The sequence below is a fragment of the Pinus tabuliformis genome, chromosome 2_1 (genome assembly GCF_031772625.1).
Source record: "Pinus tabuliformis cultivar Carrire ecotype Pingquan chromosome 2_1, CPIR1, whole genome shotgun sequence".
In the NCBI taxonomy this organism is placed as follows: domain Eukaryota; kingdom Viridiplantae; phylum Streptophyta; class Pinopsida; order Pinales; family Pinaceae; genus Pinus; species Pinus tabuliformis.
The window spans coordinates 564446705-564474568 of NC_142299.1; the positions used below are offsets into that span (position 1 = coordinate 564446705).

The 27864-nt window shown below is 38.5% G+C and overlaps 1 protein-coding gene across 5 annotated transcripts in view; it reads right to left on the reverse strand.

Annotated features, from left to right (window-relative positions):
• Nucleotides 1-27864, reverse strand: part of LOC149201659 (transportin MOS14-like) — a 458994-nt gene that overhangs the window by 15269 nt on the left and 415861 nt on the right. For all 5 annotated transcript variants that reach the window (XR_016253876.1, XR_016253875.1, XM_089402969.1 and 2 more), the window contains 2 exons: nucleotides 5991-6178; nucleotides 5739-5850 (listed from right to left, as the gene is read on the reverse strand). Coding sequence is in view for 3 of the 5 variants with exons in the window: in XM_089402969.1 (XP_089259095.1) it covers nucleotides 5739-5850; nucleotides 5991-6178 (300 nt within the window). In the remaining 2 variants the exon portion in view is untranslated. The remainder of the gene's footprint in view (nucleotides 1-5738; nucleotides 5851-5990; nucleotides 6179-27864) is intronic.

Here is a 27864-nt window from a genome sequence, read left to right on the forward strand (position 1 = left end):
CGACTTTTCGCTGATGCTCCTGGTACTCTCTCTGCCTCTCTGCTTCTGTATTCATTGCCCCTCAGCTGCAACTCTGATTACTCCTTCGATTTCCTTAGCAAGCCCTGCCCTAGAAAATCGAATTCTTGATCAACTCGGTGTGTTCTCCAAGTGACCCTCAAGCCTCCTCTTATACTTTTCTCGTTGACAATTCAACGAATGAGATTAAGTCCCTAATCAATGGCTAAGATTAGATCTGGCTTGATCCATGACTTTAGGACCATTCTAACTCAGTTTTATATTAATTCACATTAATATTTTATTTTCCCTAAGTCTATTAAAAATATTAATTATTTTAATATCTCCCAAATTGTTTAGAATCTGCCCAAACCATTTCTGGGTATTGGATATCTCATGTGCTTTAGCCTCTCCACCAATTTTCATGGCTAGAGCACATCCGGTGCTACCCCAAATCAACACTCCCTCTTAGCGAGCACTGTGCTCTAGTAATACTCTTCACTGAGCATCACCCTGATCATCCGGCATCGGTCTTGGTGTTGATGCTAGGCCTGCTGCCCAACATCCTCTGTATTGCTACCCATGGCCTTGCCACTGCCACTGCCACTGCTGCATCCGTACAACAGCCCATCTCATCCTTCTGCATCATGCTGCCCATATCACTGCCACTGCTAACTGCTGCACTGCAACTTAGTTACTGAGAAGTAAGTAACTGATCTCCCAACTTTGACATCTCTGTCAAGCTAGAGACATTCATCATTAAGCAATTATACATATAAAATCTCAACAGTAAAATAATAATAACAGTAGGATCATGAAGAGATAGCCAAACACAAGAGACACAAATTTTTATCCTTGGAAAATCCTAACTAGGGAAAAACCCAACAACCTTTTCTTAGAGAAATTGTCCAATTCAATAAGAGATACAATATGATTTTTCTAGTAAAATAAAGTCAAACTGACCAACGAACAAGCCCAGGTCCAACTTGGTCAAACAGAGATTTTTTGGCCTCCTGTGACAACTGGTCAACTCAGGTCAAATAGGCCGAATTTCGGCCTCCTGCAACTGCCGTCTGCTGCCTGGATGTCTGCCAAGAAAGATTTGATTAGCTGCCTAGAAGATTTGGCGGTCAATGCAGGTCAAACTTCATCCTTTTTCTCTCTCTATCCTTTGCACGTGTGAACAGAAACAGATGATCCAAATTACTCCAAATGGGTGAGGTAAAATGACAATATATAGCGGTTGAAGTGCCCGAATAGGTGTCTTTTCATTACGCTGACTTGTACCTTTTAGAGAGCTGACTTGACTTTTGGAGGTAAAATTTGAAATTCAATTTTTTTACTTTTTCCCTGTTATTTGGAGCCAACATACAATCAAATTTATATTTTCATTTTCTTTTAATTTTGTAGGCTTATACAATAAATGAAGACCGACCGCAGTGTTGTCGCACAGATTGTCACGACAACGCTCAGACCGGGGGCTATCACCCTGATCCCCGATCTCTCTGTTTAAGCCGTCTCCCGAGGCTGGGGGGGTAGACCTTATGGGACAAAGGAAGACCAACTGCGGCCCAGTTGGGTTTGGAGACATAGCAAGGCAATTTAGTACTTGATTGATTTTAGAAATTAATAGACCAGTGCCTTATGGAGTTAATGATTAAATGATTATTTGTTAAATGTTGCAGAAGTATAAACCATCTAAAACAATCATTTATCATCAAATAACCCAAGCGATGTAAGATATTCAACAAACGCACAACGCTTTAATAATAATCCAACAATTAAATTTCTAAAGAATGAATGCTTTAAACAACCACGAAATTTAGATGCTGTCCAGATTTCAAATAGTTAATCTCCAGATATAAGCATTTTAAGCACATTTAACTTCACCACAACAGAGAAAAGACTTTAAATTTTTTTTCCAATTTTTAATTAGTCTTTTTCAAATTTTTTTAATTTTTAAATTTTTTTATATAATTCTAAGCTAAAAAATCAAAATAGAACAAAATTAAAATCCTAATAAAACTAAAATAAATGAAACTTAAAACTATCAAACTAAACTAAACTAAACTAAATGAAACTAAAAATTATTAAATCCTAAAATCAAATAAATCTAAAAAATTAAAACAAAATATGAACCCATTAAAACTTTTTATGATTTTTTTTTATATTTTATATTTTTTAAGATTTTAAATTTTTTAATTTAAAATGAAACTGTTAGTGTCGGTCTTGAAAGCCCTCCATCAGCGATCAAAGCTCTTTGCATTTGCATTCGTAGGTGTCTCATCAGTGTCAAATTTTGCATCCCGTTAGGCATGCCATAACCCTGATGGAGGAGCTGGTCTATTTATACCCCTCTTGGCTTTGCTGGATCAGGTCATATCAGTCATTAAGCTTTTTCAAGATTGTCTTGTTTTGTCTTGAGGTCAAAGTCCTAGGTCTAGGGTTTTGGTCATTTATCTCTGCAAGGTCATGTCTCTGAAAATCCATGAGTACTCAGCAAGCCAGAGGGAGGATTGTAAACATGTTTCTTCGATATTTTTATCTTGTACAGTGAACTTTCACCTTGGATTTAAAAACTCTGTTTTTAAAGCCAAGGTCATTTTCTCAGTTTTTGTAAATAAGTGATGAAATTTCAAAAGTCTTCAGCGGACAAAATGCAACCCTGGTCCCCTTGCCAAGATCCCTCAGATGATCTACCTGCAAAAAGAATCAAGTCAAAGCACTCAATGAGTCAAATTCAGGATAAAGGAAACCAAAAGTCAGTGTTATAAAAGTGTCAAAGATAAACTTTAGAAAGTGGGTTTATGAATGAAATTTTTTCAAATGAAACTTATAAAAGCCCAAATTCCCTCCTTTCACTCTCATTGTGCATCCTAACGCTTGCAAGAGAGGTTTGAGAGAGTGATTGAGAGAAAGGAGCAAAGACAGAGCGATTTCGGGCAGCAGAGCTCCAAAGGGGCGCGACCCGTTGAGCAGGGGGGCGCGACCCGTTGAGCAGATTTTGCCAGAATTGACTTGTTCAGCCCAGAAAACGCAGATTTGACTCTTTTTGACTTTTTGAGGTTAATGATGGTCCTCTTGGATGTAATTGTGACACTTTTTAGATACTTTTACTCTTGTTTAACACTTCTAGAAGATTCATTTATATAAAGGGTAAAAATTGAATGTATGAACTGGTTTCCAAGTTTATAGAGGCAAGTTGTTTTGACTGTCTATTTTCTAGTGTCTAGTTTAGAAGTTGTTGAAACAGCTCCTAGGATAGTGAGCTCGACCCATGGAGGCAGGGAAAGAGGTTAGATCATCTATATTATGTACTTTCTTGCTCATTTTCATGGTTGGACTCTTGAGGGAGAAGCTATCATTGTATTATTCACTGTATCTCTGCAATTTTTGGCTAAGGAAGACCAGGGTTTTGCAGTCCTCTTTGGGATTCTTGTGGACTCATGTGTTGATGGTGTGTTTCTCAATGTTCTTGTAAGCTTTGTTATGTAATTCATTTCCTTTCTTTACTTCTGCACATTAAACAAATGAAGTGTTAAAGTAAGAATTCATGCTTGCTATGCTCTGCTTTTAAATTTGTTTAATTTCTATGTTTTCTACTGTTTAAGGAGAATTCAAAGTATTATTTGCTCTCCTTAGCTCCTCACCGGTCTTTTCCATCCACTCACCTCAGTCAAAGACATCAATACGGTCTCCTACCTCGCCCCAAAGAACCCCCTGCAGAAACTGTGTCCAATCCCCGCACCCAAAATTGCCATCCCCTCAATTTTGCCACCAAAAACCCAAAAAACCCCAAATCACCCTCTTTAATCAGTTTACTAGCCTAATATCAGTGTTACCTTGTTGGTCATCTCATCCCATTGAAGATCTGCCGAGATTGACTGGAGAGAGCCTTCTCCTGCCCCGTAGGGCTAGCTACGAGGCTAAATGGTTTGATGTAGCCTTGAGGTTTACCTTTCTCAGCCTGAGGTGAAATTTCAAGCGCTAACAGAAACAAAACTTAAAATCTAAATAAAATCTAATCTAAACTAACACCTATTCTATATACATAAATGAAACAATGTAAAATCTAAACTCTATATAAAACTTAAATCTAAAAAACTTGAAAAAGAAACCTTTTATGCCATATATATATATATATATATATTTTTTTTTTTATTGATTTTTTATGACATTTTTTACTTTAAAGTTAAAACAAGCCTAAACTTACCAAAAAAAAAAAAATCAAAACTGAAACCTAACCCAAAGAAAATTAAAACTAAGGATATTTTTTTTTTGATATTATCAAAATTTAAAAATTAAACTAAAATTAAACTAAATCTAAAAAATGAAATCAAAAAATTAAAAATTAAAACTTTTTATGGTTTTATTTATTTATTTATTTATTTTTATGTTTTTGGATCCTCGAACTTAGCCTTTGGAAAAATCACCTAGGACCTAGGACTTAGGATTTATGAGGGGGCATTAAAACATTTCCCAACCCTCAAGACACTTTACATCATGAACTTTACAATTTTACATCTCAAGGGGGAAAACCCATTTGACATAGACCTTCGTAGACCACCTAGTTCTGCGACACAACTATATTCTAGCAGATCAAGCAATTTGTAATAACCTAACCAAATAGTTAGAGTTACTTCGAAATTACTTTTACATAGACTCAACCAAGTACACCAGGAGTCCCCTGAGATTCTAATGACAAAATTCATTCCGGCTTTGGGGTTAGGCTGAAGGAAAACTCTGCCGATCATGAACGTAGATTATCACTAGAAAATTAGGTTTGCTTAGGCAATTTACGTACATGACTCAGATCTGCTAAGATCATTTACAATTTACACATGCAGACTAGGTTTACATCATAACATGATCAGGTCGACGATGACTGCTGAATGGCACGGACACGTTGATCCATTGCTAAAAGGGGGTGTACTGCTATGGGTAGTTGACACGTAGCGGTCAACACGCAGCTATCAAAATTCAACAGGGTCATAACAATAGTAATGCAAACCATGCACTGAGCAGGCAGGTTTTAATTAGAGAAACTTCCAACAATGGTGATAGAGCCCCCTTGAATGAAAAAGAGCACATTGCTATAACATGAAGTGTGAACAGACATCTTTCTTTATAGGAGACATCTTAATTGAAGTCTAGGCGCACGTCCCATGCAACAAGGAAACCTTATTTGAAAAATAGATCTCACATGGAAAAGAAACATCTCGGTCTATTAATCAGGAAAAAAATGATGTCAATGAATAAAGCAATGTATCATGAGTTCTAAACAATAATTTTGCCACAGATTGAATTGAGTAGTTGCTCCCAAGCCATAGACCACCAAAATTCGAATCTGAAATGCATTTGGTTATTGATTTCTTTACTATGTAGGAGATAAGTATATCATTTGAAGCTGTATACATTGCACTACCACAAGAGTTACTTCACTTCAAATGTGACATAGCAAGTTGTTATTCGGAAGAGATGACCCAGAAAATACAACTTTCCTGAGAGAAATACAGAGCATTACTAAAGTGTAGATAGACTCGTAAAATGGTTATCTAAATTTTTTTGCACAGCTACAGTATAAGGATTCTAAAAGAGATAACTACTGTATCGCCTCATAAATATTAGTAGTGTAATTTTTTATTTATAGAGTAAAAAGATGATCTGATTAACTGCTTTTATCTTCATAAAATTACAGACTATAAAAATCCTTTGCATCTTATAATAACAGCCATACTTACAAGACATATATGACATGGCTGCAAGAGCTGCTCCACGATGCATAGCAGCACAGCATATAGCTGCTTTTTGGAAGGATGCTTCAACCAATGATTCAGCTGCGGCCACCACCTCCTGTAAATAAGTTGGAAAATATTTTCCTTTCAACCACTTGTTTTACTAGAAAATAAAAAATTTGCATCCATTTAAATGAACTATCTTACTAATTTAGCCAAAAGGCCTAAAAACAAGTCAATATACAACTTTGGTAAAACCTTGGGGCAGCATCGGACAAATGTTGATGTGAAGCTTGTATATGCTTCAACTAGATCAGGCTCTTGATCACAAACATAAGAGGAATTCAATGCAGAAACTGAATCTGCTGCAGTAAACATTTGAAATGTACTAATGAATAATGACCCATATTCTTCTTCATGCCCAAACTCCTCAATAACAACAGCAGCTGATATCACCCAACAAATAAATGGTAAATAATCTTTACCAATAACGAAATGTACACAGCAATACATTGTAAGATGCATAGATATATAAAGGTCATTTTACAAGTGGTCTTTAAATACAAAACAACACTGAAGCGTTAAGTTTCATTAAAAGAATAGATATAATCCTTGAGAACGTTACCTAGAAATAGTCAAACTCAACCCTCTCTGGAAATAAAATCTTCTCTTAGCAAATTTAAAAATTTTAAAACATGACTTAAAAAGGGTGGCATGCATTTATGCTGATCCGTTAATATCATTTATTGATCCAATAAGCTTACCAGAGCCATGTGACCACTTAAATATCTGATCAACTACAACCTTGCATGAAAAACTAACTTGAAATGTACATAATAAAACTTGAGATATCTGATGATTTGACTCTATATACAATGTCCAACTCAAAGTCCTCAAACTTGGACTGGGCAAAGGTTCAGCTGGCCTGACCAATGTTGCACGAAGCCGGGATGTTTTTTGGAAGCGGAGCATCGGAAGCGTCATTTTCTAAAAATCTAGGAAGCGAAGTGTCTACTATATATATATATATATATATATATATATATATTCAAAAAAGACATCCAAAATACCAAATTAATTGTAGAAGATATGAAAACATGCATATTTGTACATAAATCAAGATAGATATGGCATTCATTGTACATCAATGATTAATTATTCGAGCATCAATCATATAGATTCTAGCAATTACAAACATACATCAAATTTTTAGGCATATCATAAAACATAAAACATTTAGAAGATAAAATCATCAAACATTCAAGTAACTTATCTAGCAAGTGAGCAACTGTCAACATGAGTCATGTCAAAAATTCAAATAATAATGTTTACAAAATAGGCCACTTGGCCGCCACCAAGAATCAAGTACACACTGAACTATGAGAGTAAGACAAAAAAGTTCAAATTCACAATATTACTTTTTCACAACAAGACTACAAGTCTAATCTATGGGAAAAGTAGTAAACTGTGAATATATCTACTATTCTCTCGTCCTTCCACCATGAACAATATGTGAGCCTCCACGTGGTGGTAATGAAGAAGATGGTGGTAGTGATGAAGATGGTGGCTATGGAAGTTGTGGCAGTGGAACTGATGAAGATGAAGCCCCTGCTGTCGTTGTTGAAGCATGGAACCTATGAACCATGGGACCAGATGGGGGTGGCATCTCAACTCAATCATCATCATCCTGGATAAAAGCATCCTCCAATTGCTCTAATCGCAACACTCCATCCTCCAAATTGGCCTCCTTTGGATTTTTGTCCCAAATCTTAAGGTCCTTATTAGTCCTTGCATCGTCACAGTAGTGGGACAACAATCACAAGTTGTAGTGAACATAAACCAAGCTCTCTGCCCAGTCTAAATTTAACCTGTTCCTTTTAACATTGTGGATGAAAGAATAAGAGCTCCAACACCTCTCTACAGAAGAAGTGTTTACCACTCGTGATAGCACCCGCAATGCCAAAGTTTGTAGAAGTGGAGTAGCACCTCCATGCATGTTCTACCACTCAAGAGAAGATAAATTCTCTCGATCTCTAATTGCATGATTGCTCCCAAATGGACCAGTGCCAAGCATATAGTTGCTCAAATGATTTTGTAGCATGGCAGACTCCTCATCAGGGACTAATTTATCCAATGTTTTTATATAACTAGATATAACCTCTGGATCTAGGTGTGGTTTTCTCCTGCTCCCCACGCCCCCCCCCCAAGTGTTGGTGTTGAAAGCCATGATGAATGAGAGTATTTAGGTGTCAAAACATATGCAAGGCATGCGATGGAATGGTTGACATTTCCCATCGTTTTTCCACCTCTGCACGAATAATATTGTACAAGGTGATATCTCTAGGCTCAACAATGTCTTTAATCTGCCCAACATGTTATCCATTTGTGCATACACCTCCCTAATTATTGGCCAATCTGAATTTGCAAACTCGATCATGTAATCAATTGGTTTGGTGAATTGCAAATCATATTTAATTTGAGACCAAAAGTAACTGTCAAGAATAGCGTCCTTGAGTACACTAGCACCATCTCTATCAATGTTAATGTCATCCCATGATTTAGAGGTCACCATATTAGTTAAAGCTTGTCTCACCTTCACTAGCAGCCTAAAGGTGATGTAATAACTTGCAAATCTTGTTTTTGAAAATTTAAGAAACTGCAACATGGAGTAAGTGCCATAAAAGTAGTTTACCCTTGTATGCCCCATGATAAATTTAATGAGTTGCTTCCCTTTCTTGTAAAGCTCATTAATCCATCCATATTCTTTATGCTTCACAATATCATGCATCAAAAGGTTCAATGTGTGCACCAAGCACCTAAACCAAAAGATGTGTGGATGAGTACGCTCAATAATTTTTCTTGTTGCCTTACAATTTGTTGCATTATCAGGGATCACTTGAATCACATTATTAGAACCAACATCTTTGATTGATTTCAATAGGATATCTATGATGTTTTGGGAAGTTGCATTGATGGAGAAGGAGTCATGACTTGCAAGAAACACTGCACTGCTAGTAGAAACACCAAGAACATTTATCAAATGTTGGTTTCTAACATTTGTCCACCCATCTGATACAATGGATACCCCACAATCCACCCACTCATTTGTAAAACGTGTCAAAGCTCTTTGAACCTTTGCTTTTTCTCTTTCTAATAACACAGTTCTAGCTTTCTCATAGTTGGGGCTCTTGTATCCTTTTGGGGCTTCATTGATGCCCTTAACCATATCATGCCAATAAGGAAAGCAAAGCACATTGAATGGTACACTGCAAGCACAAAGAAACTGAACCACCTTTCCATCCAGATCATTCCTCATAACAACATTTAGGAAATCCCCTATTGTTCTTCTACTTCCAGAGGTTGCAAAAGTACCATGAGGAGATGAGCTACCAAATCTAGAGGTTGCACTTGATTCATAATGAGTTTTTTGTTGTGCAACCTCTTCTATTTGGACATATTTTCTTCTTTGTTCCATTGAAATCTTAGGGCAAATTGCTATCTCCACAGGACCCTTTTTTCATCACTATCCATCACCCCACAAAGATGCCTCCTCACACAGATATACGATTCACTATTTGGTTTTCCTCCATGACAATCATGAGGACACACAAACTTGTAGCTTCCACCACTTTTTCCCCCTCAAGTTTGGTCACATAATTCCATAAGAGTGTCAATGTGTTAATTTATGGTATGTTCTATGCTTAGTGCAGTTTACTTCGATTTCTTCTTATTAGCCATTGTTTAGTAATCACATAAACATAAAGTAAAATGTTGATAAAACATTAATAGATCGACAAAAAACAAGACAAGACAAGAGACACAAGATGTGGCAGCTAGCCAGAGACAAACCCCAATGCGGGGAAACCCTTTGATCAATTCTTCTTTAATCTTCAATAGTTCAGCAGAGAGAAATAGTACAAATTCAAAAATCTGTAATTTTATGACAGTAGCAGTAAACCCTAACTAGCAAAGTCAAATATGGGAAACAAGTTGAAATTGACCTTCAATATGTTTGGTCAATTTCCCGGTCATCTAGTCCTCCAACAACAAGAAGAAGCAGAAGAAGCAACCCATAAACAACACCAAAAACACAGACAAATTGCAGTCCACTGAAGTCAACCTGTTGCCCCAAACTAGGGCAGTCAACGTTGGTCAAACCACAGGTCAAATTGCCTCAGTTTGCGTGCCAAAAATTGCAGCTTGTCTAGGAGAGGTTGCACACCAAAACCGCACTAGTGAAAAGTCAATGCTGTCCAAAACATCTTGTTGCAGCTTCTGCATCCTCCTTCCTTGCCCTTCTGCATCCTCCTTCTTCCCACATGTGAGCTTCTTTTCCTTGTGTGTAAACCCAATCAGCCAAGGAGAGAAGAGATGTGTGAGAGATGAGATGAGTGAATAATGACTCAACCTCACTTGTATTTATATGATATGTTGGGCATGTGTGCCACACATTTAGCTGCTGGCCGACCTTGACAATTTGTCAAGTAAATACAAACAAATTCATATCTCCATAAATACTCATCAGAATCGGGTGATCGTTAGATTAATCCTACACCTCTCGACGAGAGGAATCAATCAGCTACCATAAATAGGATGACCCACATGGAGTTTGGCCCTAGTTGCTAATTTTAACACAATGCTTTCCCCTCTTGCATTTTAGTGTCCTCTTCATCCCCTTCCCACTCAAACCCTTCCTCCTCATCATACATTGGATCACTCATATGGACGCTGTTACCACTCAAACTAGCAGGGGTCCTAGGAGGGGCTCCTATAGAGCAACTACTAGGTCAAGTGACAACAATGGAGCAATAACCCACTTTCACCTCAAAAACGTATCCTTGCTCTTTACGGACTTTCATCGATGGGAGGAGTCTCGGTATTAGGGAAATTACTAGAAGAGATGTATCAATGGCGTAAAGATAGTGATTTCAAAGCCTATTCAAGGAGAGTCTCTAATGATAAGGATTGCTTGCTTTGGAAGCAAGATGGATGGCTCTCCAAGAAGGGCTAGAAGGAAACTTGGAGGTAGGCTTGAGGGATATATCTTGATATGAAGTGCCCTAAGCCAAAGGATCCTAGAAAAATTGGGTTTCTAAGTAATCCTTGTGAAATTGGAGTGACAAGGTTGCAGGACCACAAAGAAGCCCTAGTGGACATGTTGTCGCACTAAACCTCTTATTAAATTCTTCTACGGTCTCATTGATGCTTTTAACGGTGATACCTCTTATGAATTAAGACATGCTAAACTTCCTAATTATAAGGATTGTCAAGCTTTAGCAGTAGAGCTTGAAAAAGATAAGAAGGCATTTGGGAATTCTAAAATCCCAGGTTTTGATAGGGCTTCAACAAAATTGAAAGAACCTAAAGGAAAAGAGGTTAAAGAATCTGATGACGACCCTATTCAAAAATTACTGCAAAAAATTGAAAGCATGGAGCTTAACCAAGCGAAATTAATCTCTAACCATGCTAAGGAAATAACTACTTTGCAGTCTAGGTTGGTTCAAATGGAAAGGGCTCAAACGCAGAATTTCCAGCCTAGAAATAATAATAATAATCGAAGTAATAATACTTGGCAGAAAAAAGGCCAATCTAGTGAGAAGAGACCGCCTAATACACTTGAATCTACTAATCTAGTCGATGAAGCTCCGCCTTATTACTGAGCTTGTGATGCTCTTCATGAGGAGGCTACTTGCCCAACGGTTAAAAGGATCATGGATAGTGGAATGCTTGAGGCAAGTAATCAAATAAATGCTGAGGGTCTATAACAAACAGGTGTTCCCCCCTCGTGTATTAAATTGTAAAACCTTGATGTAAAACATATTTAGTGCATGGTCCCTCATAGTTAGACACCATGGCTAAACATTAGAGGGTTGGAAAAAATATTAATCCCCTCATAAGTCAATTAATTAAATTTTCTGGCAAAATTAAATTAAATCCTAAGCCAGAAATTTAATTAATTTTGTGTCCTAGATAAAATTAATTTCTCCAATGGTGAAATTCGTGGGTTTTAAAGAAGTTAATTTTTGGAGGTCCCCGACCAAGGGAATATAGAAGAAATCAAGAATTTTTGGACCCTTGGGTCTTGGTAGTTAAGTCAAAGTCAAATTTTTGAGGAAATTAACTCAAAATAATTAATTTTGAGTTAATTAAAAATCAATTAAATGTTAAATTCGAATTTTTCTCAAAAATTAAATAATTTCAACAGTGATGATAAATATTAATTAAATTTTTATGAACGGTTGAGATTAATTTGACAGGGATCAAGCCAACTAGCAGTGGGGGATTTTATCTATAAATTAGAGGTCAGTGTCAGTTTGTCTTTTCATCTGATCTCTGAATCATGTATCAAGCTCTCAAGCTCTCTTGTATTTTTTTGAATTAATGCAAAAGTCTTTGGGGTTTCAACGTGCTGTGGTGTTCCTCTTCATAGATTTATGATAACATTGTTTTAATTTCTGCTAAATGTTATGTGAAAACTATCAATCAATAGCTCTTTTACAATGTTCCACCAAGTCTCCGGAACGGTGAGACGCGGGTGCGGGGAGATGCATAAAGGGGATGTGTGGGAGTACCCTCAAATTTTAGGGAAATTTAGGGGAGACGGGGGGACGTCGAGGTATATATAATATAATTTTTTATTATATATATTATATATGTGTATAATTTTGAAATTTTCATGTTCATATTCATTGTTCAATAATGAAAGCATATTAAATAGACTAATTAGTAATAGTAATACCAATACATTGAAATTTCAAATTTGATCCATACATAAAATTTAAATTTATAATTGAATCAAATAATAACATATTATAGCAGCAATGCTGCCGGCTGCGTGGAGGGTTTGGTGGAACCGTGAAATAAACACCCACCTAGCAAGCAGAGGTTGAACCCATGTTTTAAAGAGACAAACAGCACAGGGAAATCCGAAAAACAGTTTAATAATAATAATGCATGGCCTGAATCGGATTAAAATTTAGAAGGTAGATAAAATGTTAAGAGACTGGCATAGTAGATTGCAAAACAAAAATTACCAGCACAGCAAATAGAACATAACAAATCGCTGTTTCAGCTGCCGGCTGCGTGGAGGGCTGGTGGAACCGTGGAGCAGCAATGCTGCCGGCTGCGTGGAGCAGCAAGGTAACCAGTAACCACTGCAACGTAACTACTAACAGCAAGCCGCTGCGTGGAGAAGAGGGAGGATAAGGCGTGAGCTGAAGCTCTGAGGCTCTCGTGGGCGCAGTGGGAGCAGATTCACACTGAAACGATGGAAGAAAAAAATGCGCTCAGCTGTTTTAACTTTTAACAGAGGTAAGAGCATAATGAATGGCGGCAGAATGAAAAGTAGAGTTAAACCTAACTTTTCATGTAATTTTTTATTTGTAATTGTTAGTTTAGTTTATTTTTATTTTTATTTTTTTTTAATAAATTAATTTTCATTTTTATTTTTTTTTATATAAAGGGTAATTAGACAAAAATGAAGGGGGGACGCCCAGAAGAACTCCATTAGGACGCCCAGAAGAACCCCATTTTTGGGGGGGACGCCTAGAAGTACCCCTTTCGGGGAGTCGAGTCTCCCACCCTGGGGAAACGCACCCCCTTGCGTCCCCCCGAGTCTCCCCAAAAGGGGGACGTGGGGAAACGCACCCCCGAGAGTCTCCCCATCCCGGGTGCGTGGGGTGCGAGGGGTGCGCGCACCCCACCCTGAGGGACGCGTCCCCGTGGAACACTGCTCTTTTATAATAATCTGAATACAGGTATCTTATTCAGTTTGTTGGACCTAGGGTAACATTCTTAATTTTGATCAAAGTAGTAGGTATCTCTTTTTCTTCAGAATTTCATTGTTGTTCTATTTCTCTACTTGGTTTGATGGTTGATCTAGTGCTTGCAGGAGATCTTTCAGGTTGTCGTTGAGCATTTGGTGATAGTTCTCAGTTGGACCCACCAACTCTCAGTGTATATTTTCCTGAAGAGCCTACTTTACATAAGCTTTGGGACTTATCTTAAGATTAAATTATTTTCCCTGCAAAGTGTTTCTGGGCTAGTACCTCTAAAATTTCAAAATTTATTTTTAAATATTTGTGGAGAATTGATAAATCTGGTTGTTAAGAGCCTTAGATTATCAGATCTGGGAGCGGAGTTGGACTCATACTCCTCAGATTTGATAGATATACAATCTTTGTGCATAGATCTGTAAAAAAAAAATTCTTTTCTTTTTTTAGTTTTCTGACTTGGGTTTCTGGGGTTTCATTTATTTTTTGTATATATGGGTTCTAAGTGTTTTTGTTTTCCTTTTTGCAGGTGCAAATCTGAAAGATACCTTTTTTTTTTTGAAAGTTAGATCTATGCTGTTGAGGGTAAGATCTAGCCTCAATATCATTTTGCAGGGGAATTTTTCCAAATTATTTTCAGTTTAAGGGTTTCAAATTTAGATCTGACAATTTTTATAAGTTTTTCGAGGACAAATTTGAAGCAGAGGCATATCATTTTAATAAAATATTTTTTTTGGAAAAAAAATTCAAGTTTTTGGGGAAAAGATTCAAGTTTTTGGGCTACCGTCTGCTGCCCTGAAGCTTTTCAAAAAATCATAGCTCCAGTCTGCTGCATTTTTTCTATATTCTTCCTAGCTTGGCTCCTCCTCTGCATTTTTCTCCTTGTTGCTCGTCAACCTGCAAACCCTTCCTCGGCCCTCAGCTTGCTGTCTCTGTGTTTTTTTTTAATACACTGAGCTCTCCTTAAACTCGCGTCCCATTTCCTTAGTTTCTATCTGCAAGCTCCTCTCCTAGTCGATTCCACATCCTCGCACACCTGCGTTTTTCTTCCTCAAGCTCTCGCATCCCTTCTCATCCTTTTCTACCCACAACTCTATCCTTCCGCAAACCTGCAATGCTCCTTTCCCTTCGCTGCCCAAACTCCTATTGACTGCTTAAGTTCCTTCACATCCTTGCATCGTGCTCCCTCGTTGCCGCCGTCGAGCCTACTTGCACACAAACCCTTCATTCGATTTCCATTGTTTACTTTATGTTTTAATAATTAGTTAGGGTTAGGCTTCAAATTTGATTTTATTTTAGGTTAGCTTTTCATTTTATTTTTTCTTTGTTTTTTGTTTCGATCTTCTTTTTTGTTGTTGTTCAAATAAAAAAAAGAAGGAAAACTTAAAAGAAAAAGACTATGACTTTGTTTTTATATTTTTTTAGGGATTAATTTATTTTTTTATATTTTTTTGGCTTTTCCCTTTGTTTTGATTTTTTTTTTTTTTATAACATTTTGATTTTATTTTTCTTAAAATTTAAAAATTTAAAAATTTTTGATTTCCATTTTTTTATATATGTGACTTTAAGATTTCGAAAAAATTAAATCAAAAGAGAAATTTTGTGCATTGAAAGTTTAAATTTTTATGTGGCCTTTGGTCCAATAAAAATTTAACTTATTCAACCTTTTTGATTTTTATTTTATTTTTGTCACATTAAAAACTTAATGCATCATTTGCCACATTGAATTTGCTTCATAAAACTTAACACATTAAAAAATTTGCCTAAGGAATAATTAAATTTTTAATTTAAAGTTCCTTCTTGGTGTTTTTTATGTTAGGGATAAAATTTAAAGGGAAAATTTTGTGGTATTGAATTTTTTTTATTTCTCTATAGTCAAACACGCTTAGATATTTTTTTTAAATCGTCTCTAAAGATTGATTATAGGAGAACGACAAATTTTTCTAGATTTGGGTCACTAAAGAAAATTCATTTTAATTCTAGAATTGTTAAGTGTTGTAGCATCTAAATTTCATAGTTCTTCATGGTATTTAAATTTTTCGAAATTTAATTGTCATAATATTTTGCATGCTAAGGTTTTTTTGAGCATTTTCTTATGTTTTGAACATCTATTTAGATTGCTCATCGTTTTAAATTAGCTCTAAGTATAATCTAATTACCTGAATTATTTGATGTTTATTGCATGTTAAATATTTGAGTAATTATTAAAGTACTCTGTCATAGCATTATGATAAATTGCATATCTCTTTTTCCTAAGCTGAGCATTTGTTGGCATTGATATTAAATTGTAAAAAAGTTTTTGTTCTCTAAGCTATAACTATATCAAAAAGATTTGAAATAAGCTTGTGGTTTAATTGTAATATTTTAAGAGGTTTATCTTTGAATCTTTGTCTAGTGAAGTGAAAATTTTGTTTTGGTGATTAAAGGGCTTTTGCGACATAACCGTTTCTAGTCCTCGAATTTAGCTTCATCTCCTCATCTCGTGCATTTGCATATCAAGTTAGTTTTGAATAATTAAAATTTATTTCCAAACATAAGCTTGGTCGATAAAGAGATAGGTACCCATCCATCTTTGCTTGAGAAGCCTGCTTTTGATAGTACTTAAAACAGTGACCTTTCAATTGTCGGAGGCACTGTGTATGTTATATTTTTAGGAGAGGTATCATTAATCACACCTTAGTGTGCTTCACCTTATCTTCTCTCTGCCAATTACTACGAAATCAGGCTCAACATAGAAAGGATTGAAGGGTTTAAACTTAGATATGCATTTAACTAAAATTAACTAAGATTCCTGCATCTCACAATTTTTTAGGATCTGCATTTCATATAAGATAGTTATTCATCCAAGCAGTAGTTGCTAATCAATTACTTGGTCTTAATTTGCTTAGCAAGATTGTTGACTCCATAAGGCACTAGTATCAATCGTTTAAATTTGATCAAATCCTATAAATCTTGCTAAATATTAATCAAGTCCTTGGTTGCTTCACTGTGTCTCTGTTGGCATAATTGTTGGCATTGTTGGCATTATGGTTAGAAGACTTTGGTGATAATGCTTATGTGGCTAAATGATCCATCTTGCTACTAACTGTTGGTTGGTCAAGAGAATGATATTGCATGTTATAGGGTACTGATGTTGATGAGAGATGTTTATAGTGCAGATCATATGGTATATGATAGTTGTTGATGACTATCATGGTCTTAGCATATACAAAGGGGGAGCTCAATCAGAGATTTCAGCATGTACTCAGGGGAGTATGGAGTATGGACAGCAGAATGTATATCAAGGGAGAAAATATCTTGGTCCACCCTTTGCCCTTGATGTCAAAGGGGGAGAGTGACTTGGTGTGGTTGTTGCCATCAAGTCCAAAGGGGGAGATTGTTGGCATTATGATACAGGTATGACTCAAGTGTTGTCCTTGATGGCAACTCACTCAGATGACAGATCACAGTTCAGACTCACAGAATGAAGAAAGAAAGGTATACGCAGGTTCACTATATACCAAGTCGCGTATATACGCAGGTTCACTATATACCAAGTAGTGTATACACGCAAGTTCACTATATACAAAGGCGCGTATAACGTACACACGCACTTTCACAGAAGGAAAGGCGCGTACATGTCGGAAAACTAAGTTTTGGTCCGTGGTATTTGGTCCATGGTATTTTGGTATTTGGTCCGAGGTATTGACCCCAGGTATTGGGTCCAAGGTATTGGTCCTACGTGGTTTTGGACCATGGTATTGAGAGAGGCCTAAACCTATATAAGGAGAAGAAGATCATTAGGCCAAGGGGCAAGTATTCAAGTAATGAATATCTGATGAAGTGTGAGATCTAGTATGCTGGTTATGGGTTTGTGATGCTTTGCTTGATTTGAACCAAGGGTGCACCTATGCGGTTGATGAAGGTTGATGGACTGGGATCATGAAGACTAAAATGCATTATCATTATATGGTATGATCATGAATAGATCTGAATACTGACGCATGTCTTATCCTTTATATCTTATGTTCTGGGTATATTTGAAGTTGAAAATTGCAGCGAAGGTATAAGTAATTATTTTCAGATCTGTACGCGGGTTCCCTTTGGTGAAAGAGCGTATACACGCTGGTTCGACACAGTCAAGTAGCGTATACATTATGAGATTTGATATTTGAGGTTGCTGTTGGTTCTAGTGGTTATTGCAGAGTTCTGGGCTCTGCTCTGTGTTCTGGTGACTGTGTTTTGATGACAGGGTTTCAGTGATTCAGTTGTTGGGTGATTCAGAGTTGATGGTTGTATTGCAGTGGTGATTGTTTTGTATTGATGGATCCAGTCTGAAAATTTATGAAACGTGGTCCCTGGAAGAAAAGAGAAGGTTGTAGCCTTCTGTAGGTCAGCACCTACGTACTAGTACATTAGCTAGTACAAGAGCTAGGGGGTTGTAGCTCCCTTCCAGTAGTAGCTGGAGAACGAGAGAAGGTTGTAGCCTTCTGCAGGTGGGTGCCTGCGTACTGGTATGAGTCTGCGCCAGTACAAAATTGTAAAAAGAAGTTTCTTATTAAAAGGAAGATAGAGACGATTGCAGCAGGTGGTTTTCACCCACATTGGGTTTCCACCTTATATCATGGTGTTCATGTGTGCTTCTTATGTGTGATGATTTGTTCTGTTTTACTGCACCTGTTTACTGTTTATATGGTTAATAATGTTTTGATGCACTCATTAAAGATCAACTAACTGAATCATAAGTTTACTGGATATACGCTAGTTGCATTAAACACAGTTGCGTATACACGCGGGTTGCCTTAACTGAAGTAGCGTATATGAATCTGATAATGGAAATGAAAAGATTATTGATTTGCTAATATTGATTCACCCCCCCCTCTTTTAGTATTATTTCCAACAGTCTCCTGAACTAGTTGGTTCCCAACTAGTTCTTCTTCATTCCATTTCCATAGGGTCTACCCCCCTTAGCCTGTTGTAGTAAGACAACTTAAATGGAGAGATTGGGGATCAGGGTGACAACCCTCGATCTGAGTCGTTGTCACGGTGCCTAGACATTCTGTGCGACAACAAGACCCAAATGAGATCAAGGGTGCGAGCTAAGACTTTAAATAGATGGACTTGACCAAGTGAGGGAGGAGAAAAGGACCAAAGGAGGTAAGATTTGATTTGAAATCTAGATGCAATGATCCTTAAAGAAACCTCTAACCAAAGGCAACCTTGGGAAGAAATAAAGTTTGAGCTAGGGCTTGAGATAACTTGAAATTTCACTGTCAAAATTGTTGAAGAATGTAACTAGTGTCGGTCTTCATAATTGTATTTTTCAAAAGAAAATTTATTGTAAAAGAAAAATATTATTGAAGCATGGGTTTCATGGTCTTTCATTTATTTTCTAGGTCATAGCCTCCATTGAAGGCTTCTAGGTTTTGTCAAGAGTCAAAATAGTCATTGTCACATTTATTAGACCCTTCTTGTGTTAGAAAATTAGAAAAGAAAAAATATTTTCTTGTTCTTGATAATTACTTGTGATGTTTTTTATTATTACAATTCTTTATATCTTCTTTCTTTTAGTTCATCAAGCAATTACCAAAGTAGTAACACATAAAACAATAGACACCAAATGTAGGCACTACGCCAGGGAAAAACCCCCTTCGAAGGGAAAACCTAGTCAAGAAATTCTTCCTTTCAATAGTATTCTTTGAGGCTCCTCACCCTAGACCAAGACAAGACCTTCCCTCCACACCAAGTCAGCCTCCCAAAATTTCGACCTCTTTCTATCAACTTTGACTAGGCAGCAGCTTCTGGCAACTAGCAACTTCTGACAATAGACAAGCTTGGAAGACTTCATTCTCCCAATCAAGAGCACGAAACAAAGAAAGAGAAACACCAAAATTTCGAGTTTCCTTCTCTTCTTGGACTTCCTCAAACTTGCAGTCACTTTGGCTTCCCGGCAACATACTTCGCACCTTTTCCTAGCCACAAAAGAACTTCACACTTCTTTCCAGCTATAAGAGAACTTCACACTTCTTCCTAGCTACAAGACAATTTCGCAATCCTTCCCAGCTACAATAGAATTTGAACTTGTGTGTGTGAATGATGCTCCAAATGAATTCAATGAGCTTGTATTTAGAGATCAATGAATGCATTTAAAAATGTGTATTGTGTAAAGAATTGCTCTTCTGCTGGCAAAAAATGCACTTCTGGTAATAATATGTGTAAACAAAATGCACTCTGATATATCAAAACAAAGGTATTATGTGGGGGAGGTGGTTTATGGGGAAGGGTTTATATGGTGGAGGGGTTATATGGGAGCGTATAATGGGAGTGGGGTGTATATGTGGGGGAGGTGATATGAGAAAATAAAAAATCTAAATTGATAGGAGAATAATAACCAGTCGCTGCAACAGTCCTAAAACTTCACATGGTATCAGAGCAGATCTGAGGGTAGGAGGAAGATCTACGTCGACATAGGAAGAGAAAAGTCGAGGGTTTTCATCCCAGTTCGAATTCTTTAGATTATTTCTCCAGTTTATTTGATTTGTTACATTTCCATATTTTCTAGAGATGGTTGCGGCAGGTCTGAGAGATCAAGTTAAGTTGGATGGAGCCTCCTATTGAGAAATCTATAGGGCAATGATTAGAGTGCCTTCTCTTTTCTTGATAACTGCTTGTGCTCTCTTTTTACTTTTTCTTACTTATTAGCTTCTTTACTTATTATTATGTTTGTATATCATCAAATAGCTACCAAACCAAGAAGAACAAGAACACAGAATGTAGGCTGCAAGCCAGGGCTAAAACCTCTCCACTTGAGAGGAAAACCCGCAAATCTCTTCTCTTCATATAGATTCTTCAAGTGACGGATTCCAAGACCTCTTGACCAAGATCAATACCCTCCAAGACCACATCCAACCTTTCTAGATGATGTGCTTCCTTTGTCCAAGTCAAATCCAGTCAAATCTCTTCTAGCAGCACAACTTTGACCCCCAACATCAGAATTTCGAACTCTACTGCAAGTCTGAAATTTTCGGCCCTCCCAACAGCAGTTGTTGCCACACGTGTGAGCTTATTTTGGCTTCCCAAGACTTCTTCAGACATTGGCTTGACATTCTCCTTCTTCTGGTGCTTGAGGATGACCTAAAGTGACCTTTGTCAACCTACTTTCTCTTCCCTCTGTTGATCAATGGTTGTCATTGATGTCAACCCAAGCAACAACCAGGGGCTACCCTAATCTTGCAAGGGCATTTTGACTTGACAACTCATATTATTTTGCGTCAAATATCTTCTCGATGGATTCTAATCGTCGATATGTTTCCGTTGATATATGGTACGCCTCCCAGTTCTTCACAGTTTGAGAGTTATTTGCATTTGAATTTAGTAACCACAGTTAGTGGGCTAAAACCCTATCGGGTTGTGGCATGGCACTCATAATTGGTTGTGGTCATTGAATAGCCAATAATTAATAATGTTTTTTTTGCTCCTAAAATCCCTCCAACGTTCACTTGTTGACGACCCTCTCAACTCAAGACATTCATATAAATAATGACCCTCATATTCTCCTCTAGTAGGGATTTTGTGGCTTCAAACAGGTCATCATGGCATTTTCGCTATAACTTTTTTCTGCGAAGCTTCAAAAGCTGAAATTAAAACCCATTTGAGCCGAAATCTTGATGAACCTCGTGATCGAATTTCAGATCTTGGTTCGCTATATTTTCGAAGATATGATCTGAGGAAGTTAGGGTTTTTTCAGGCTCCCGAATTCCATGTCAAACAGGTGACGTTGGGAAACTCGTCATAACTTTCTCTCTGAGCATTGGATTCAAATTTTGTAAATAGTCACAGAAAGAGGACGGATTGTAGTTTGTTGAGTAGCGTTTTCATTGCCGAAGGTCGCAACAGTGACAAGAGGCACTTCGTACAAGTTCGCTCTACTAAACTAGTCTATAATCAGGCCATCGTGGAAGATTGGGCATAACTCTTTCTTGAAGAATCCAATCTTGATCAGACCTGTGGGGTTGGAAAGTGTTAAAATTGGCAACCAGGGCAAAACTTCATGTGGGTCATCTTATTCATGGCTAATAATATTTTTATTAGATTCCTCTCGTCAAGAGGTGTAGGATTGATATAAAGATCATCCAATTCCGATAAGTATTCATGGACATATGAATTTATTTTGATTATGGAATTATTATCAAGCCGACCTACAACTCATGTAGGCTCAGAAGCCCAACAGTCGCATCTATTCACCCACCAACGTTGTGTATAAATATAAGAGGACTTTTCCTCATTTAGACTCACTCATCTCATCACATCTCTCTCTCTTTATTGCGCAGATATGAGTCTCTTCTCTACTGCGCTGAAATGGGTCTCTCTCTCTCACACATGTGAAGCCAAAAGTTGTTGAATTTGAAGCTGCAACTGCAGAAGTAAAGATTGACTTGCGTGGCCTAGAAGATCTCCTCTTTGGAACTGCGCTGTAGGTTCATCTGAACCTCCTTTGAAAGCCGCAACTTTTGGTGGTGGAATGAAGTCAATTCGACGAACGGTTTGCAAGATATCGACTGCCCTAGTTTGAAGCCGGAAACTGCTGAAACTGAAGCTGCAACTGCAGAAGTAAAGATTGACTTGCGTGGCCTAGAAGATCTCCTCTTTGGAACTGCGCTGTAGGTTCATCTGAACCTCCTTTGAAAGCCGCAACTTTTGGTGGTGGAATGAAGTCAATCCGACGAACGGTTTGCAAGATATCGACTGCCCTAGTTTGAAGCCGGAAACTGCTGAAACTGAAGCTGCAACTGCAGAAGTAAAGATTGACTTGCGTGGCCTAGAAGATCTCCTCATCTGAACTGCGCTGTAGGTTCATCTGAACCTCCTCTGGAAGCCGAAACTTTTGGTGGTGGAATGAAGTCAATCCGACTGTCGGTTTGTGAGATATGGTCTGCCCTAGTTTGATAATGAACCCGCTAATGCTGATGCTACTGATCTAGGGTTTGCTACTGTTGATATGAATCAGATTTATTGTACTATTTCTATCTGCTGAATTATTGAAGATAAAAGAAGATTTGATCAAAGGGTTTCCCCACACATTGTGGGGTTTGTCCCTGGCTAGCCGCCACATCTTGTGTCTCTTGTCGTGGCTTGTTTTCTGTCGATCGTTTAATGTTCTATCTGCACTTTACTTTATGTACATCTGATTGCTAATTGGTGGAATATAATAAGAAAAAGAAGTAAACTGTTATAAGCATAGAACATACCATAACTTAACATGGTATCAGAGCTGAGGTGAAGACAAAGCCCGAGCAAGAGCAAGAGCAATCATTGAAGAGAAGATTGGCAAGGCTATCCTAAAAGAACTATGGGGTCCTCAACACTCTTTCCTGCCGAAGACAAGCTCCGTGAGAAAGCTGACTATCACGGATGAAAGATGTCTATCGATCTAACCCTTGAAGATCAAGGAGTGCTGGACCATGTACGAGGCAATATTGTTGAGCCTTTATCAAATGCATCTGCTGCTGCCTGGAACAAATGGAAAAATGGAGAAGTCAAAACAAAGAAGATCATCCGGGACTCTATCGACAAGCGCTTGGTGGCCTACATCTCTGATCTAGACACCTCCAAGGAAATCTACGACAGACTGGTGAGTTTATTTAAAGTTAATGATGCAAATCAAGTTTTGTTTCTTAGAAATAAGTTGAGGGAAATCAAGAAGGCTAAAGATGAAAGTATGCAAGCATACTTCTTAAGAATCATCGAGATCAAGAACGATCTCCTATCTATTGGGGAAACCATTACTGACAGAGAAATGGCACTCACAACTCTCGGAGGATTACCATCTGAATGGTATGTGTTCAGGACTACTCTTCTGAACAATAATGTAATTCCTAGTTTCGAGGAATTAATGGCTAGATGCATTCAAGAACAAACAAGGGTAGAAGAGCAGGAAATGCCCTTTCCTAAAGGTCCTCCTACTGCTTTTTCTTCTCATGCTAAGAAAAGAAATAATTCCGGGACTAAATCAAAAGGAAAGGCTAGACCTAAGGCTAGAAGAAAATGACGATGTTACATTTGCGATAAAGCAAGTCACTATGCAAGGGAGTGCCCTGATAGAAAGGACTCACTCTAGGACGATGATCAAAATCCCTCTGATGGCAATCAAAGGAATGACAAATTCAACAGCAAAGGTAAGAGGAGAGCTGGGAATCAAGGAAGAGGACAATCATTCAAGAAGGCCAGAAATTCCAGGATGTATTAAATGCACCTGACCTCAAAAAGAACCTAGTGTCCATCTCGGGAACGGAAGACAAAGGCTACAAGGTAACCTTCAGCGATGGCAAGGTATGTATATGGAAAAATAATGTTAAAGATGCCTTTACTCTTGGGTTTAGTGTTGATTCATTATATCAGGTCGATGGAAGTCTGCTAGGTGTCATGTCTTATGACACATCTTTTCAGTCCGAACTTTGGCATTAGAGGTTTTCCCCCCTTCATTACAAAGCTCTACCCGATGTAAGACAGATGGTAACAGGGATGCCTGAATTCCAAGTAGAGAAAGAAGGTGTATGTCCGGGATGTGCCGAAGGAAAGCTCAAAAGGGGACCATTCCCTTCAAGCCAAAGCAAGACCTTTGATATATTACAATTGGTTCACTCAGGCATACCTGAGGTTGGCATTAAGAGGGAGACTACTACACCACATACTCCTGAGCAGAATGGTGTGGTGGGAAGGAAGAACCGCACGATGATGGACGCTGTCTGGGCCATGCTACATGATCAAAGACTTCTGAAGTTTCTATGGGCTGAAGCTGCAAACACTGCCGTATATGTACAAAATCGATGCCCTCATCAAGCATTGGGTTCCAAGACTCCTGAAGAAAAATTCACCGGTAAAAAACCTGATGTTTCTCATTTTTAAAATTTTTGGAAGCCCTGTATACTTTCATGTGCCGAAAGAGAAAAGAAATAAATTGGGAGCATCTGGAAAGAAGGGAATTTTCGTGGGCTATGGTGAAAATACTAAAGGCTATAGAATCTATGTAGCCGGTCAAAGGGAAGTCATAATTAGTCATGATGTCACCTTTGACGAAGATATGGCTCTCAGCAAGGTGATCAATCTTCCGACTTTGAGGAGCTCTCAAGAAGCCGACACCAGGGGACCGAAAGAAAAGGATGATGAATCAATCCTTGATGTAGAAGAACCCATGGATCCGATTGATCCTCCTCCATATGAGCCTTCCTCTTCTAGGAAGAGGCCTTCATGGCTTAAGGGGTTACTTGATGATGCTGAAGGACATGCTGCACCCCGAGGAACCTTTCGTGAAAGTAAGAAACTTAATAGGTATCAAGGATACCTGACCATCATGAGCACGATCATACAAAATGAGCCTTCGTCATTCTCAGATGCCGTCAAGCATCAAGTATGGAAGGATGCTATGACCGTAGAATATGAGTCTATTATACTATTGTTACTTCAAAATGGCTTTACAAGATAAAGCATGGAGCAGATGGAAGCACGGAAAAGTATAAGGCTCGTTTTGTTGCTCGAGGTTTCTCCCAAAAGGAAGGTATAGACTATGATGAGATATTTGCACCTGTTGCCAGATATACGACCATCCGCTCGATCATAGCCATTGTCGCTTCACAAGGATGGAACCTACATCAGATGGATGTCAAGACTGCATTCTTGCATGACTCGATCAAAGAAGAGGTCTACGTGGAGCAACCCGAAGGATTTGAGATTTATGATCGAAAATCTCATGTATGCAGGTTGAAGAAAGCTCTCTATGGGCTGAAGCAAGCACCCCAAGCATGGTACGAGAGGATCAATAACTACTTGATGAAGCTGGGATTCACTAGGAGTGAAGCCGATCCTAACCTTTACTTTAAGGTTGAAGATGACAAGCCTCTCATACTGGTATTATATGTGGATGACCTCTTTCTAACAGGTGCAGACCCTCTCATTCACAAATGTAAGAGGGAGCTGGCCTCTAAATTTGAAATGAAAGACCTAGGACTGATGCACTACTTCCTAGGACTTGAAGTATGGCAGAAGCCAAGGGAAATTTTCCTATCTCAAGGGAAATATGTGGTAAAGATATTGGAAAGATTTGGCATGATGGACTGCAAGCCTGTGACTACCTCGAGGATCTTAACTTTTAGAAGTTATATGGTAGTGATGTCGGATCAGATTTGGGAAATGCCTCTGAGTTTCATAAACTCATTCGCATTGATGTTCTTGGTGAACATCCGTCCGAACATATTTTTTGCAGTTAGCATTGTGAGCTCATATTTGGTTGACCCTCACTAGATTGATGCCAGGAATCTTCTGAGATGTCTTCAGGACACAATCTCTCATGGATTAAGATACACTGCCGGAGATGTGAGACTACTTGGGTATACTGATGTTGATTGGGCAGGCAGTGTGGTGGACCGTAAGAGCACTTCCGGATGCTGTTTCACCTTGGGATATGATTCGATATCCTAGATGAGCAGGAAGCAGAAGTCGGTGGATTTGAGCACCGCCGAAGCAAGATATATTGTTGCTAGCATAACCTCGTGTGAGGTAGTCTGGTTGCAAAAGCTCTTCAGTGAGCTGTTTGGATTTACATTGGATACCACTGTGATTCTCAATAACAACCAGAGGTGGGATTCGATTATTGAGGAATCCCGTATTCGTCGATTGCTCCAGCAGATAGACATCATCTTGGATATGGTAAGTTGATGAGCAAGGAGGCTCCATCGCATTAAGATGATGTACAGGTTGATACACCATGTCAAAGCCCCGAGGAAAGATCTAATCTGTGATTTTCCCAAACGACTTGGAGTCGGTAAGAAACCCTTGTACAAAGGTCCTGCATGTTGCATACATTGAGCTCTGGGAGCTCTGAGGGCTTGCGGTTATTACTGGAGCAACATACGACCACAGGGTGACTCACCCTCCCCTGGTGGTGCACACTGGAACAAGATGATTCGCTCTCTTGTGGGACAAGATGATTCACTCTCTTGTGGAACAGGATGATTCGCTCTCCTGTGTAGCAGGATGATTAGTTCTCCTGTGAGGCCTGGATTGATGTGTTCTCCATGGCGATTGTAGCAGGATTGATGTGTTCTCCTGTGAGGCCTGGATTGATGTGTTCTCCATGGCGGCCTGGATTGATGTGTTCTCCATGGCAATTGTAGCAGGATTGATGTGTTCTCCTGTGAGGCCTGGATTGATGTGTTCTCCATGGGCAATTGTAGCAAGATTGATGTGTTCTCCTGTGAGGACAGGATTGATTAGTTCTCCTGTCGAGGCATCCTACCCATGCAGTCTGGGACTCATGGGAAGTACCTATCATCTGATCAATGAGCAGGGAAATGAAGTTAGGGACCATAGTAGTACCGATGGACGTATCGTTGTAACTACCGTACTCCCTACGCTAGGATGACCTCCATTGATCTGGGATCAATGATACTGGTCTGGGACCAGTGGTAGGAGTTGTACCATACTATGATGCTGACTTCAGGTCGGTTGAAACTGGTCTGGGATCAGTGGTACATACTCTGAGACTAACTTTGAGTCAGTGGAGGATGATATTGGTCTGGGACCATTGGAGTTGTACTCACTATGACGCTGACTTTGGGTTGGTTGAGACTGGTCTGGGACTAGTGGTACATGCTCTGAGACTGACTTTGAGTCAGTATGATACATCCTCGATCATTTCTTCTTCTTCATAATTCAGACAAAAGCAGAGTAGAACAGAACAATGCAAGAGTAGAGCAGAACAGAACAAAACAGTACAGATCAGTGCAGGGCAGAACAAGACAAAGCAGGACAGGCAAAATAGAGCAGAGCAGGGCAAGGGTCAGGCTGTACAAGGCAGTGCATTTGATGGATGAATAGTAACGACCGATAGGCAGATTGCAGATGAAGTTCTCCATGGTTGAGAGGGAGTGTTAAAATTGGCAACCAGGGCAAAACTTCATGTGGGTCATCTTATTCATGGCTAATAATATTTTTATTAGATTCCTCTCGTCGAGAGGTGTAGGATTGATATAAAGATCATCCAATTCCGATAAGTATTCATGGACATATGAATTTATTTTGATTATGGAATTATTATCAAGCCGACCTACAACTCATGTAGGCTCAGAAGCCCAACAGTCGCATCTATTCACCCACCAACGTTGTGTATAAATATAAGAGGACTTTTCCTCATTTAGACTCACTCATCTCATCACATCTCTCTCTCTCTACTGCGCAGATATAAGTCTCTTCTCTATTGCGCTGAAATGGGTCTCTCTCTCTCACACATGTGAAGCCGGAAGTTGTTGAATTTGAAGCTGCAACTGCAGAAGTAAAGATTGACTTGCGTGGCCTAGAAGATCTCCTCTTTGGAACTGCGTTGTAGG